At 37.5% G+C, this 15,350-nt stretch overlaps 2 protein-coding genes across 13 annotated transcripts; one reads left to right on the forward strand and one right to left on the reverse strand.

Moving 5' to 3' along the window:
• The first annotated feature begins 5,882 nt into the window (after positions 1-5,882).
• Positions 5,883-8,600, forward strand: LOC137809851 (cationic amino acid transporter 6, chloroplastic). The gene is made up of 5 exons (XM_090297997.1): positions 5,883-6,355; positions 6,457-6,679; positions 6,931-7,261; positions 7,374-7,602; positions 7,831-8,600. Exons 1-5 carry the CDS (start codon positions 5,971-5,973, stop codon positions 8,394-8,396), a joined length of 1,734 nt encoding a protein of 577 aa, XP_090154123.1. The 5' UTR covers positions 5,883-5,970; the 3' UTR covers positions 8,397-8,600.
• A 439-nt stretch (positions 8,601-9,039) lies between these two features.
• Positions 9,040-14,940, reverse strand: UVH1 (Restriction endonuclease, type II-like superfamily protein). Of its 12 annotated transcripts, none has more exons than XM_090297992.1 (9): positions 13,982-14,940; positions 13,149-13,372; positions 12,866-12,959; positions 12,494-12,658; positions 11,175-11,981; positions 10,931-11,041; positions 10,594-10,854; positions 10,024-10,247; positions 9,040-9,564 (listed from the first exon to the last, which is right to left on the reverse strand). In XM_090297992.1, the coding sequence occupies exons 4-9, from the start codon at positions 12,614-12,616 to the stop codon at positions 9,354-9,356; spliced, it is 1,737 nt and encodes a 578-aa protein (XP_090154118.1). In that variant the 5' UTR covers positions 12,617-12,658; positions 12,866-12,959; positions 13,149-13,372; positions 13,982-14,940; the 3' UTR covers positions 9,040-9,353. The 12 variants fall into 12 exon arrangements, with proteins under 12 accessions (XP_090154118.1, XP_090154116.1, XP_068467118.1 ...); XM_090297990.1 differs by having other exon boundaries at positions 12,812-12,962; XM_068611017.2 differs by having other exon boundaries at positions 12,874-12,959; positions 13,982-14,912.
• Between the last annotated feature and the right edge of the window lie 410 nt (positions 14,941-15,350).

The raw sequence follows: 15,350 nt of genomic DNA on the forward strand, positions 1-15,350 counted from the left end.
CCAATCTTGTGGGACGAATCTGGGGCTCAAACCACAGCCAAAACTCAATAGACACAATGACGAATGTCTGGTAAAAATTTCATACCAAAATACCCAACGAGTAAGGCGTAGTGAGTCTCAAACCGAGAGTGAACAAAACCGATTTTCCGAAAACAAAACGTCCTGGCTTTTCTTCCCCTATCTTCTTTAAAATGCTTAACTTCATCTGCTTTGAACTCTTTCTGCTCATGGTTAAAATTCAAAATCAGTTTTAACTGCTGCAGAAAAACAACTGATGGTTTCTTCGAAACAACCGATTGTTTTGAACTTGACAGCATTGTAAAGAAATCAATTTAATTTCTATTTTGAATTTTTATCCGTTGCAGATCAATTTAGAGAGAGAATCCTTGGTCAATGAACCTGTGTTGAAAGCTGATCACGTTCAGAGAGAAGTTACAACAGTCATAAAGGAATATATTCCAAAATCTTGGAAATTCAAGAGCCTTAATGACTAGTCAAAGATCACATGTGAAGACCATGTGATTTTTAGCTTTTTCTGACGTTTTCTGTGCAGGGCAGGGTCAAGTCCTCTCTCTCTGAAAATCTGGTACCCACTCATGTCATTGAATGCTTTTTAATTCTATTACTGCTATAAAATCTGTTGCAGCTGATCTCTTCCACAAGAACAACCAATTGCAACATCTCTTGCAAAATCTGTGACTGAGCTTTTCTCTGTTTTCTTCTCTGTCATCATGGACTCAACTCCTCCCACCTCAAAGAGAGTCAAAACCAGAGTTGTAAGGTCTGGAGGAAGGCTAGAAGGATGGTTTTCTGGAGACAATGATCTAACTGAGAGATATAGGTTTGAAACAAGCACCAAAGTTATAAACAACCCCAAGGTTGTGTGCTTTGATTGGCTGAAAAGCCAAAAGCTGGACAATGTAAGGAGGCTGCTCAAAGATCAATCTCTCTGAAAGTTCCTGGAGATGAAGGGAAACATCTACCCAGATTTAATAAGGGTGTTCTACACAAATCTCAAGTTTGAGGGAAACAACCTAGTTTCTCATGTAAAAGGTGTAGATATGGAGATAACCCATGAGGTATGGGCTGCTGTTGCTGGTCTAAAGTACTCAGGCCTCAGGATTAACAAGGGAAACCTTGGAGTAGTAGAGGATTTCAACAAAATCCAATACTACAAGAGTTGCTTGAAGAACCAACATGCTCAAGTTAGGACTTGCTCGGTTGGAGGCCTAAAGCTTGATGAAAGGTTGCTAGCCCTCATTGTGACTTGGATTCTAACTCCAAGGAGGAGCAATCATTCTGTTCTTACTGAGGAGGATCTGGTGTACATCTTCTGCATTATGAAGAAGATCAAAATCAATTGGATCCACATCATCAAAGAGCACATGCAAAAGGCAATGAGGTTAAGTGACTATCAATATCCATATGCTATTTTAGTATCTAAATTTCTACTCTATTTTGAAGTGAACCTAGAGGATGAAACATCTGAGTTGGTCAAGTCAACTCAAGAGTTGAACAATGGATCACTCAGCAAAATGGGTTTTACCAAAGTAGGTGGCAAATGGATTAACAAAGATGGTGACTTTGGTGCCTCATCTAGTGCTGCTGCTGATCATGAACAAGATGAACTTGCTAATATGGATTTTCAACATGAAGATCTACCTGAAGCACATCAAGATGTTGGACCTAGTGTTGGTGTTGGGAATCAAGAAGAAAGGATGCAAACCATGTCTCCTTTTGAGACACTCATGATGAATAGGCTTCATAGCTTTGAGGAGAATCAAAGGAATCTCCATGATCTCTGTGTCAGCAATTTCCAGAGGATTGATAACAGGTTTGACAGCATGGATGCACGCTTCATGACTCTAGATGAACAGATCGAGGCTGTACATAATCAAATCTTTGATCTTCAATATGCTGATGATGATGAATGAAGAAAAACAACCGGTTGATGTATCAAACAACATATTGTTTTTTTGTGGATGTATCAATTTTTCTTTTTGCTGCTTTTGCTATTTAATTCTGATGTATTCAAAACAATTATCTTGTTTTATCTCTTCTCTTTGTCTATTTGTGAAGACAAATAGGGAGAGATATATGCTGTGTTTGATTTCAGTTTTTATTTTTTTTCTGCAAAACAGTTTGGATGAGTGAAACCTTATAGGTTTTTGCTCCTATATTTTTTTGTTGATTACTCTTATATTATGCTCTGAATTTCTATACTTGTTTTTGTGCTAACCAAATATCAGAAGTTCTATGCTTTGCTTAAAATTGTGCTTTGCAGGAACTGCTTCAGATTCAATCAGGTACAACACAAGCATCAGGGATTTGTCTTCATCAAATAGGGGGAGATTGTTGAACCAAGTGGTGTTCAAGCTTTGAAGAGTCCAAACCCTTTGAAAGATGTTGAAGGCTTGGTTGTGCTTGTTGTTGCTGAGCTGTCTTAGATAGGATATGGGGTAGATTTTTTTGTAATCCACTCTTGATTAAATCCAAAGCATAGGCATTCTCAATCTTTTAAAAGAAAAGTGTTTTTCAAACTAAGTGAAAAACAACCAATTGTTTTGTCGAAACAACCGATTGTTTTATACTTAGATGTTTTTAGAAAAGATTGAAAACTGTTTTTCAAATGGTTGAGCTGTTAAAACCAAAACAATCGATTGATTTGAGGAAACAACCGATTGTTTATTTTGGTACCTGATATGATTCCAATAGCAAGATATAGGTGATTTTTTGACATTTTATGGAATCAACTTGAGCTGGAATATGATTAGGCACTTTTCTAGAATTGGATCAATGTTCTTTCATTCAAGAACTCACCAAAACTTAAGTAACCAAGCCAAAACTCATATGGAAGTCCATTTCTTGTCAATTGAACCGATTAAAATGCATAAGAATTCAAATGAACCGATTAAAATGCTTAGCAATTGAAATGCACCGAACAAAAACAAGAAAGAAGGAAGATGAACCGATTATATTCAGCAAAGAAGAAGATGAACCGAACAAAACATGAAATAAAGCTAAATCACCTAATAGAATTGCAAGAAAGAACCTAAGACATGATTTAAGAGTTCATATGGACATGGAGATGAAAGAAATAGGTGGAAAAGAGAGAAGACTTATGTGGTTGAAGAACTTGGTTGATGAACACGCCACTTGAAGTGTGAAAGCTCCAAGATAAGTGTGAATTGCCGCCACTTGAGGAACCAAGGCACTCAAGATGAGACTAGGAAGAGGAGAAGGCAAAGTCTCACTCACTCAATCACCAATTTGGGAGAGTTTCATTACTTCAAAAATCAATTCTATTATTTGAAGGACCTAAGCCCTCCTTTTATAAGGGCAAGGACCGGTCATGAAGCTTTACAAAGCTTGCACCACAAGCTAACTAAAAGTCCCTTTCATGCTACTCACTTCTAACGCCTGTAGTGAGGCATGAAGAGTCACCTTCTAGAAAATTCTAAACTAATGCCTAAAGATGCTTTACAAAAGAGGTATCTAATGTTTCCCTCTAAGCACCTTCCTAAAAACTATATATTTAAACATTCTACTTTTTATACAAAAGATACTATAAAAAGAGAAAACATTCTACCACTACTTCCTAATTCTTTAAACTTGCTCCTTGTAAGCCTTTGAGGTAAGCTAATGTCTTCTTGAGCCTCTTCAACTTCGGCCTCTACCTCTTCTTGATCTTGATCTTCGGCCTCTACCTCTTCTTGATCTTGATCTCCATCATACTCCCCGAGTTGGAGAGAATTCGACCACGAATTCTGGAGACCTACAGAAAAAGGAGTTAGATCACTGATATTAAATGTATGACTACCAAGGTCTGTATCAGGCATATCTAACTCATAAGCATTATCATTAATCCTCTTTAGGACTTGGAAAGGTCCATCACCACGAGGCATTAGTTTGGACTTCCTTTGAGTAGGAAAAAGATGCCAACCTTCTTCTCAATTCTTAACTTGATGTCTTTATGCAAATTTTTAATAAAAGAAGTTTTGTCATTACCATCTTTGCACAAGACATTATCAAGTATGGGAATAGGAAGAAGATCAAGAGGTGTTAAGGGATTAAACTCATAGACAACCTCAAAAGGAGAATGTGAAGTGGTAGAATTTACTACACGATTATAAGCAAATTCAACATGTGGTAGTAAATTCTCCCAAACTTTAGGATTCCCAAAAATAAAGCATCTCAACATTTGTCCCAAAGTTCTATTTACCACTTCGGTTTGACCATCGGTTTGTGGGTGACAAGTGGTAGAAAATAAAAGTTTAGTACCAAGCTTTCCCCACAAGGTCTTCCAAAAGTGACTCAAGAACTTGAAATCTCTATCGGACACAATAGTTCTAGGAATACCATGCAAACGAACCACTTCTTGAAAGAAGAGGTTTGCAATATGACATGCATCGTCCACTTTGTGGCAAGGAATAAAGTGAGCCATCTTTGAAAAACGATCAACTACCACAAAAATGGAATCCTTCCCCTTAGATGTCTTGGGTAATCCTAAGATGAAATCCATAGAAATGTCAACCCAAGGCATTTAAATAACCTGAGAAGTAATGATTTTACAAAACACGAAATGATAAGAAGAGATTAATTAGAACTAAACAAATTAGTAAGATTCATTACAAGATATAAAATAAAAATATAAAAGATTAATTATGACGTGGCAGAAGTCGTGTCAAGTTGGCACGACTGGCAGAAGTCGTGTCTAATTGGAACAATTTGTGCATATGAAGTCGTGCCGAATTGACACGACTTGCTTAAATTTGTAATTTTTTTAAAACGGACCCATTTTAGTAAAAAAAAAAAAAATAACCTCGTAATGGTCAAAAACTCTCCAAATTGCTAATTGGAGTGTTCATAGGATGTGATAGTTCTGGTTTATCTTGTTCTACAGCATCCAAAACTTGACCTTGTGACACTGATAATGATGCCAATTTGAGCCAATCTTTTCAATGATTAAATAAGCACTAATAAAATGAAGGACAGTGCCAGAATCAAGAATCAAGAACTTCAAGACAACGTCAAAAGCTTTTGGTAAAGTTCCTTAGGTCGTCTTCACTAAACTTTTTAACCAGAATCAAGAATTTCGTATAGTGTAAGTAACTAATAGAAGCACACATAATAGAATTTGAATTTCATAACTTTTTTTTTTGTTTTAGTTCATTTCAGTACTTTTTTCTATAATTAGTTTTCTAATAGATTTAATTATGCTAGTACCAACTTACAAATATGCAGTGGTAACAGCAGAAAGTGATTTTTGTGTGTAGAGAATCAAGTCAAATTATTCTCGAGTTCTTTAAGAAACAATTTTTTGTTTTGTGGATAGTAAAAATTTCAGGAGACTGGGTCAAAGATTAATTCTCGTAGTGATATTCCTCTTCGAAGTCATCTTTTTTATGCTACTTGTGCCATTTTCATATCATTGGTCATTTTAGTTATTCTGTTATTTCCCAATGCATATTTTCATCTATATAAAAGTTCAATCCAGGTTTTGGGTTCTTCAATGTGCCTAGGCATGATGAGGATGAGATCTAAGAGTAAAGGGATTTGATTGTCAATATTCAAAATACTAAATTTAATTTGGGTTGCTTAAGATTGGAGATCATAAATTAAAGGTTGTATAATGTTATTATGTATTTGATCAAATTCACTCCATTTATTAAGTACTCGAAATTTATCACAAAATTATATTTTATTTTGTACAATAGCATAAGGAAGCCTTTATCCTATTTCATTTTCATTATAAAATATAAAGTATCTAATCTTATTTCATCCATTTGATTTATCATTAAATTTCCAAAAAGTCAAGAGGATAAGTATGTACTTTCAAGAAATGCTAAGTACATATAGGAGATTGGATAGGCCTCTTATCAACTAAAGAAAGAAATCAAGTCCCAAATGCATAGTTAAAACCTTCAACCCACCTGCTGAAGCATAGAAACTAGGGGCTAATACATAACAATGGCTAACACTGCAACCAACAACAAGACAACTTTGTCAGGTTATTTCCATTCCCTTTCTCAAACTCCTCAAAGACTGAAAAAGAGAATGCTAGCCACTGGGACCCCTGACCAGGAACTCAACCAAGTGAGGCAAAGGTCTGGAGCAGACATGAAAAGGAGTCTCAAGTGGTATGATCTGGTAGCCCTTGGACTAGGTGGAATGCTAGGTGTTGGTGTGTTTGTTACAACTGGTTCTGTAGCCCATCATCAATCTGGTCCTTCAGTTTTCATATCCTATATTATAGCTGGACTATCAGCTCTTCTCTCCTCTTTATGTTACACTGAATTTGCTGTTCAAGTTCCAGTAGCAGGAGGAGCTTTCAGCTATTTAAGACTAACCTTTGGTACAAACAACCTTTCTACTGTTTTTTTTTTCACTTTGACTCTCTTCTCAGTCATCGCTTGTTTCTTATATCTAACTAAGTCTTTTATGTGGATGGTGCAGGAGAATTTGTGGGGTATTTTGCTGGGGCAAATATACTAATGGAGTATGTGTTTTCTAATGCTGCTGTATCAAGGAGTTTCACAGAGTATTTGAGCTTTACATTTGGCGAAAATGATCCAAACGTGTGGAGAGTGAAACTGCATGGATTGCCAAAGAACTATAACATGTTGGATCTCCCTGCTGTTTCTCTTATTCTTATTCTCACTCTCTGCTTGTGCTATAGGTGATTTTTCTCACTTTTTTCCTCCCCGAGATGTGCCATTCTTTTGTCCCTTTTGTTAGCTTGGTGATCAAGTTTTCCTTGGATAAACTATTTAATATTTTAACATGTTATCCTGTCATGTGAAACAGATTAATCAAAATTAACTTATACTGTTTATTTTTATCTTGTTATTAGAAATTTGTCCAAAGAATATGATTATAAAAGGAGGTAGGTATTTTTAGTCATGTATATAATATTTTGGTTGATTGCAGTACCAAGGAAAGTTCGATATTGAACCTCACCATGACAGTCTTCCATGTGATATTCTTCGGATTTATCATTGTGAGTGGTTATAGCACTGGAAGTGTAAAAAACTTGGTGAGTCCAAAAGGGCTAGCACCTTTTGGTATGAGAGGTGTTGTTAATGGAGCAGCTAAAGTCTACTTCAGCTACATAGGGTATGACTCGGCTTCAACATTGGCAGAGGAAATCAAAGATCCTTCTAAGAGTCTACCTATTGGAATTGTTGGTTCAGTTCTGATAACCACAGTGCTCTATTGCCTTATGTCTCTATCTTTGTGCATGATGGCTCCTTATAACAAGGTCAGTATATGAATGTTACATTACATACATATACAAATACATATACAAATACAAGTATAAATGTTGGTTTTTGATAAGTGATAAGGCGATTATTGGTGTTACACTTTAACAGATATCAGATAAATCATCATTTGCATTTGCTTTTGCTAAGATTGGAGGGATGTGGGAGAGCAACCTTGTTGGGGCAGGTGCAAGTTTGGGAATAGTGGCTTCTCTCTTGGTTGCCATGTTAGGCCAAGCTAGATACCTTTGTGTTATAGGAAGGGCCCGACTGGTGCCATCTTGGTTGGCTAAAGTTCATCCTTCTACAGCCACCCCACTGAATGCCACACTCTTTTTGGGTAAGCTTGCTTTTAATATAAGGAATTAGTGGTTCAGTTTACACGTCCTGATTTTTCAAGCAAATGAAGATAAAAAGTGATGAGAACTGGTTTGATATGGGAATTAAAAACTTGAGATAACGGTAGAAGAAAATGTAGTTTATATAAAAAGCAGAGGAATGGTTAAAAAAGAAATATGAAGGAAGGCATGATCTTGATTTATTTAGTTATATATTTTGGTTGATGTAGGAGTTTGCACAGCATGTGTTGCTCTTTTCACTGATCTTGACATTATAATCGAGTTGATCAACATGGGGACACTGGTGGTGTTCTACTTGGTGGCCAATGCTCTCATATACCGCCGATACGTAATCACTAGCCATACCCCTCCTTTCTACACTCTCCTTTTCCTCCTTCTCTTTTCACTTAGTGCTCTGGGCTTCTCCCTTTCGTGGAAATTCAATCTGCTACGCTGGGGTCTTCCACTCTTTGGTGGGCTCATGATCACTATCACAGCTTTTTACCACCACCAGGTGCCTCACACCCATTCCCAACTTCCTCATACTCATTGGTGTGTGCCATTCATGCCCTGGCCACCTGTCCTTTCCATCTTTCTCAATCTTTTCCTCATCACCACTCTAAATCTCCTTGCTTTCCAAAGGTTTGCTATGTGGGCATGCTTCATTACCCTCTTCTATCTACTCTATGGTGTTCACTCCACTTACCAAGCAGAAGAGATTGAGATTGGTGCTAATCAAGTCAATTCAACCTCAACCAACGCACAAACCAATAAGGTAGAACTTCAAGTGCTCTAGTTACGAAAGCTTAGTTCGTGTGCCATTTAATTTTAATTTAACTCTTCTTCCTTTCCTGTCCTCCAAACAACACTCATATCAGTTCAATTTGTTCAAAAATTGTAGTTAAAAAAAGCATGGGATTAATGTTCTGTATATATGTAGCTTGTGTGACAAACAATTTTCTAAAGAAATGTTGCATATGCCTCTTCCTGATTTTGATGATATTTATGATATAAGACAAGCTCTTGGAAAAATTAACAATAGATTTCTTAAGTGGGAATCAAATCCGAAAAGGATGGGAATGACCAATGGTGGGGGCAATATTGTGAGGAGTGCTGAAACAGTTCTTTCATTGTATCTTTTCGGCGGCACCAATGTATCTGGGTAAGACAATTTGGATATGCCAATGCTCAATGTACACATCAGCTCCTATGATGCCAAATTGGTCATGCACCGTGGCTAATGAACACTCAACTGTCGCTCTCCCATTTAATATTTTATCCTTTAAATCTAACATATTGTTCTTAAATAACTTAAAAAATAAAAATTGAAAGATTGGAGATTAGACTGGTTTAGTGCGACTAAATATTAATCTAGGCCAGGTTAGGCTGAAATTTCTACCGGAATTCTTTTAAAATGTGTCGCACTTTAACAAATGATATCAGAAAGAATTGAAATAGAATGCTTAAAAAGGTAATGTAAAATTAGTGTCATGTACATACTTCCGAGTAAAATATGAGTGGACGATCTCACCCGGTGTGAAGTAATACAGTATTGAAATATTACAACAGAAAGAGCCAGCCACGAGAAAAGGGATATTTTTTTTTATCATAAAAATGACAACAGACTTAACCACGGGAGGGAAATATTAAATAACTGAATGGCCTACTATGGGTTGCCCTCGTAGAATAATGGAGGACTACTTTGAATAAATTGTGAGTAACTTTTGGTACAAATGAATGATTCTAATTAGCCTCACAACAAAGTTGGGTATTTGGCATCTAGAAAGTCTCTAAGAGTCCGAGCAGCTTTATGACCACCCATTAATTCCGCAAGCCTCTCCTCAGGAAGAAGTGCAAGTTCTGCCATGCTCTTACACCCATCCATTATGGCCCTGTAGTTTGAGTCTGTAACACCTGGAAGTCGTCTTAGAAACTCCACAGCCGATGTATTGTAATTTTCAGCTCTGTGACGGCAATAAAACATATATTGTGAGGAACAAGTTAATAACTGCATAAAATCTCATTAATAATGACACAAAATTTGATACCAAAGACTCTGAATATGAGCTCTTTCGCTCTCAAATTAATAATACAGAGTCCGCGCATATTTATAGGCAAATAAAGGAACAATTTGATTGAGCCCTGACAGTGCTTAGTAGTTAAGAGAAATTCTAATTGAAGTCAAAATGTGTTAACATGCCCACGAATCTGCCATTAACAATGTCATAGATCCATATCATTTTAAATTTTAGACTTGAAGACTGGAGGTGCGCCTGCAAGCCTTTAAAACCATAGAAGAAAACAACTCTTTAAAGTTTTGTACAGTTACAGCCCCGAGGGATCCACTACCTAAGAACACTTGTTTTCACTTCATCGTTGGAAGCACAAATTATTCAAGTTTAAACTATGAAAAAACAACCTACCTCACATCATTTTCCACAATGCCTTCTTCTGAAGGAACACCCACTCTGATTGCTTTTGTTTCATCTGGCTCGTCTTGATTTGCCTTCAGTGAAGCAAATATTTCAGCAGTAGCATGCAAACTTCGAGACCAGATTATCCGTAGCCTGGGGAAATGTAAAGCAAGCAGAGACAACTTTGATATAATGCTATTCGGTGTCACATCATCACCAATATCACTAGCAGACTGCAAAAGACATCCATCAGAGGTTTAATGCCATTCACAATTTCACAAAAATATTTTATATTTGAATAATCACTTCAATCAAATCCGAAAAAAATACTTTTTAACAGCACGGCCACGCGGTATTAAATGTGAAGCCCAGGAATTAATATACATGTTTAGACAGAAATATTAATGGCAATCCTTCTCAGAAATGCGATGCCAGTCAAAACAAACTCCCATCCTCATCTAGACATGCCAGTGCGATTAAATAATACTAACAGTACGGGTAGTTTCTCAGACATGCCACTGCAGGGAGGAGGAGAGGGAGAAGATAAGAGAGGTAGTACAAGTATTGCGGTAAACAAACCTGAAATGAAAAGCTCTTATCCTGTGAAAACTCAATCAAGAGTACAGGTATTCTGTAATACCGTACCATTGTCTCGACCTGGTGGTATAGACGACCTGATGTGAAGCTCATAAAGAGATCTTGAATACTTTTTCTTTCCACGCAAATAAACGGTGATAGGATATAGTCACCAACTTCTAGGGTCACCGGAATGATGCGCATTCCCTTCTGATGAAGAACATTTGGAAGGCTGCTCATGAACTCCCGCATGTCCACAATAACCTGAAATGTTGAAATTCCCATATTATAAATTCCGTCTCAGGTATATGATTAGCATGCATAAAAAATTATCACAAACCTGCATTTCCTTATCAGCCTCCTTTCTCCCACCTGCTTTTCTGGTTACTGAGTTTTGAAGAGTATTTAAATCTGATTCATAAGCATAATTCGATCCTAAACAGTGCTCACTCTGATTAACAGCAGAATAAATGCACCAGAATAAGAATAAAACGGAAAATGGAATCAGCAAAATAATGGACACAATAAGCAACCAACAGCATAAAAGAGAAACAAGAGGTAAGGATGAAAATGATCAAACAAACCTGGTCAACTGGAATCATCATCATAGATTTTTGCCTGATCAAAGATTCAAATGCTCCATTCTCTCTACGTATACTTGCCTCAAACTTCTGAGCCTCGGTTGAATCTTCATAGAAAAGAAAATACACTTTCAACCTTTTTGAGGAATTCTCAGCTTTGTAGACTTCGATTTCCCTAACAAAGGCCATGTCTGGATGGTAAACAATTACTATTGAGGGCTTTAATATATCCAGTATAGGCTGATCACTTTCTAGGGCATAAAAGTGCACTGGTGGTAGTGGCTTTCCAGTTTTTTCTGCAACATCAGGATTAGTATGCTTCCGAAGAACAATGTTTTCCACAGATGTCCCTTCCTCCATGATTTCAGAAAATCTACCGGCACTGACATGATTAATCTCATCTTCATTGACTTCATTTTTTGAATCAGACATTCCAATTTTATTACCCACTGATTCCTCTTTATCATTGTTCTGAACTCCCAGGCCATCAAGAACAATTGGGACCTTTCTAATCCCCACTTTTCTCTTTCTTTTACCGCTTCCCTGTCCACCAATATCAGGCTGTGGGGTATCCTTAACATGGTCATTTTCAGAAACATTTCTTAGTTTTGAGGCAGCTGCCAAAAGCGCATCATGTTCCTGCTTACTAATGCTGGTGGTTTCTGCACTCTGAGCGGGTGCTATGGGAGTAACTCCATCAAGAATTCCAAAACCTTTGGGTTTGAAATCCTTAGGCTTCTTTTTCTTATTCACTATGTCACGCAGCTGTACTTTGTTTAGTAAGTACTTCTTCCATTCTTCACGCATGACCTTCAAAATAACAAACAATAAAGAGGATACAAAAAGTCAGTTTCTTCAAATCTTGTTCACTTTCAACCAACTGAAGCAATAAAAAAGAAAATCTAAGCCAGCAAACCCCTATCATAATTACAAAAATAATGTTTAAAGCTACATACAACATAGACGTAGCATGCATGATAAGTAACTTCTAATTGCAATCTATTACAAGAATAACTAAAATCATCAAAACCAACACGAAATCACACCAATGATAAATATACAAGGGTGGCTGCTTCATTGGTCTTAGCTATATATTAAAGTCAATACAAGAAGCACAAAGTTGAGTATCATCACAGTGGAAAATCGTGTAGTAACTTAGTTCTGGTTCTGGCTATGTTTGGTAGTGTGCAGTGAATCTAATGAGCAAGCAACCATATAAATTGTATTACTACTAACACCATGTGAAGAACAAAGTCCACATAGTGACATTCAGATTATACTTTATAAGATAACCTATCACAGGACAAGTGGGGAGCAAAGACCTCTTTTGGACTGCTGGTGATGCATTCTTCAAGTTGCAAGCATGACCTTTCATCTTTACATGCCACTAGTACAATGCCATTGTTGGTGTCTTCACCTTCAGGGAATAATTCTTCCCTCAACATACCTTCCTTTTGTCTTTCCTCTTCTACTTCCTCCAGAACCTCCTATAAAGGTATAAGCAAATCACGCCTCAGTCTATAATATCCAACATTCATGATCAAATTCAACTCTCTTCAGGGCACTATATGTTGAAGCAACAGATAGGCTTTAAACATATGAATTGAAACAAATGCCAAATTAATGGTTTTCAGTCTCACATCAAATCTCATAAATTGAACATGGCCCAAAGACTTTCTAGAATTGGAACTCACTAACTCACACGTAAGACCTTCCACTTTGGTGATTCTTCCAAGACTTCCTCCAAAACTAAGCCAGCATTCAAAGTAGAGGATGAAGTACCATCAACTGCTACACAAGCATATTCGAAATAAAATTAACCTGACAAAACTGGCATGCCTACACGTAGCATGGCATATCTCATTTACTCTCTCCCTCTATTGTTTACATTAATAATATATAGAATTAATCAACACAATAGATCAAGATATATGCCAGAATAAGAACGCCAAACAAATCATGGTGATAATATCTTACCTTCTTCAATGACTTTGTCATCAACCTTACTTTTTCTCTTCTTTTTTTTTACACCCTTACTCAACTCATTAAATTTCGTACCATCTGACCTCGCAAGATGGAAAACACGCTTCTTTGCATAATCAAATATCTTATAGCTTGCCTCTGCAAATATCCAAACGGACCGAAAACTCTCTGAGACTCTCAATGTATCCAAATATTTCAAGTAAGTTACAGCGTCATACCTGTCAAGAGGAAGTCACACAATCAGTTCCTATTACAATAAAAACACTACATTTTTAGATGAACATTTTAAAGCTAAATCCAACAAACTACCTAGGCTACCCAATCTAGAAAATCAATAAAGATATTAAAATTTGCAATTAAAATCTCACATGTATATACCGAAATATCAAGACATTTTATCCTCACAACTCACCATTTGAAAAGCAAACTTAATATGAAAAACTATAAACATACACCTACTTTTTCTTGCATCTCCTTTCAACCATATTTTCTTCCTATCACTCTCTTCTTTCTCGTCACATCACTTGTTGCATCTGCCACCCTCCCCTTTTCTTTTCTTTTTAATTCTTTCCATTTCTCACTTCCTTTTACATTTAAGCAACCCCAAAATGAGATGCAAATACTAGTCTATGCACTGATTTATAATCTGTCATCCAGTTATAATTTGTCATGTATAAGAAGTTTCGTGAATTTTAGAAAAACTAGTTTATAAATCATATCATCCATTATTTCTGATTAACTGAACGTGTAAATTATACTGACGATGCATAGAAATTAAACTCTTATCATAACACTCTTATTATAGCTTATTAAAGTTAACGTAAGACCTGACTAGATAATCCAACAGTTTCCTCAAAGTCTTAAGGTCTGAGACAAGCTGCTTGGTCTTCTTCCCTAAAGTGTGCCAAATTGGATCCAACTGTCGCCTCACAATCTCATCAAAAGATTTAAACAACCCATTCTCGACCGTCAAATCCTCCACGTCGACCTTGTTCGTCTTCCTCATCTCTTTCAAACAAGCATCCATGACCTCAATAATGGCCTTCTGAATCCCCACCATGTACTTGCTCATCGGCACCCTTATATCCACCACCTCTGGCGGGTCCCTCTCCAGCTCCTGCGACACGTAAACCTGAAACCGCGGCCACAGGTGAAGCTTCCGCACGTGCAGACACTTCATCGTCCGCTCCGCCTTCGCGAACCCCGACACCATCGCGTGCGGCTTGTCGGAGAACGCGCGCACATACGCGCTGCGGTTAAGCGAACGGAAAATCCGAACAATGAACGCTTCGGTGGACGTCTCGGAGAGCGAGTGCGCGTTGAGGACGAGGATACCGGCAATTTTGGAGGTCGGTAACTTGTTGGTCAAGAGGTCGACGATTAGGATGCGCGGCGTGATGAAGAATGCATTGCCGGAGGTGTAGAGCGCGTGACGGTGGTGCGCGGGGAGGTCGGCTGTGATTTCGGCAGGGATTTGGTTGAATTGGGGGTTTAGGGTTTTGAGGTGGAAGATGATGTTGGATTTGAGTGAAGTGGAGGAAGGAGAGAGAAGAAGGAGCGTTCCCTCAGATGAGGAGCGTAGAAGAAGGAGAGACGATACGAGTTTAGAGAGAGAGAGACCTGATGAGAGAACCACGAGACCGCCATTGGAATTTTCTAGAAGCTCCGTGATTATGTGTTCGTGAAATTGAACCATCGATTGCAGGGAAAGGCTTTGCGCGCGAGGAAACTTCAACTCTCAACTGTCTCTTCTCTCACCAATCAACTGCCTACAAGTAACGACACTGAGAATGTTAATTTGGGCTGACCTGGCCCATTAATTAAGCTAAATTGATTCCTGCACCCCTCAAATAAATTAATCGGGGTGCAGGAAGTAATTTATTTTAGGCCTGTCATCATTCTATTTCGGCTTCTTCTTCCTGCACCCCTATGTTTTTCTTCCTGTACCCCCAGAATTTTCTAAATCCCGAAACTAGCCTTGATCTTTTATTTGAAAAAGGACACCGTGTTTACTGGAAATAGGGATCTGAGAGTGAGCTACGGATTCATCAATCTGGAACTGAATCATTTTTTTTCTGGATGAGGGGGTGTTTTGGAAGCAAATTTTGCATAAATTATTGATTTTCGGATTGTTGAATCTGAAATCCTAATTCTATTATGGATTGGTGGATCTGGAATTTTTTTTTTTAATTATGA

This window comes from Phaseolus vulgaris, chromosome 2, assembly GCF_051622355.1.
Source record: "Phaseolus vulgaris cultivar YP4 chromosome 2, ASM5162235v1, whole genome shotgun sequence".
NCBI classification, from domain to species: Eukaryota; Viridiplantae; Streptophyta; class Magnoliopsida; order Fabales; family Fabaceae; genus Phaseolus; species Phaseolus vulgaris.

Excerpts from the sequence above, each read along its gene's own strand:
- LOC137809851 (XM_090297997.1), top strand. The coding sequence starts at position 5,971 with ATGGCTAACACTGCAACCAACAACAAGACAACTTTGTCAGGTTATTTC. Across the intron at positions 7,262-7,373 it reads TGATGGCTCCTTATAACAAG|ATATCAGATAAATCATCATT; the intron begins GTCAGTATATGA and ends ACACTTTAACAG. Across the intron at positions 7,603-7,830 it reads GAATGCCACACTCTTTTTGG|GAGTTTGCACAGCATGTGTT; the intron begins GTAAGCTTGCTT and ends TGGTTGATGTAG.
- UVH1 (XM_068611016.2), bottom strand. The coding sequence starts at position 14,850 with ATGGTTCAATTTCACGAACACATAATCACGGAGCTTCTAGAAAATTCC. Across the intron at positions 12,659-12,873 it reads CAAAGTGGAAGGTCTTACGT|GAGGTTCTGGAGGAAGTAGA; the intron begins GTGAGTTAGTGA and ends ATACCTTTATAG. Across the intron at positions 10,248-10,593 it reads ATAAGAGCTTTTCATTTCAG|TCTGCTAGTGATATTGGTGA; the intron begins GTTTGTTTACCG and ends TGTCTTTTGCAG.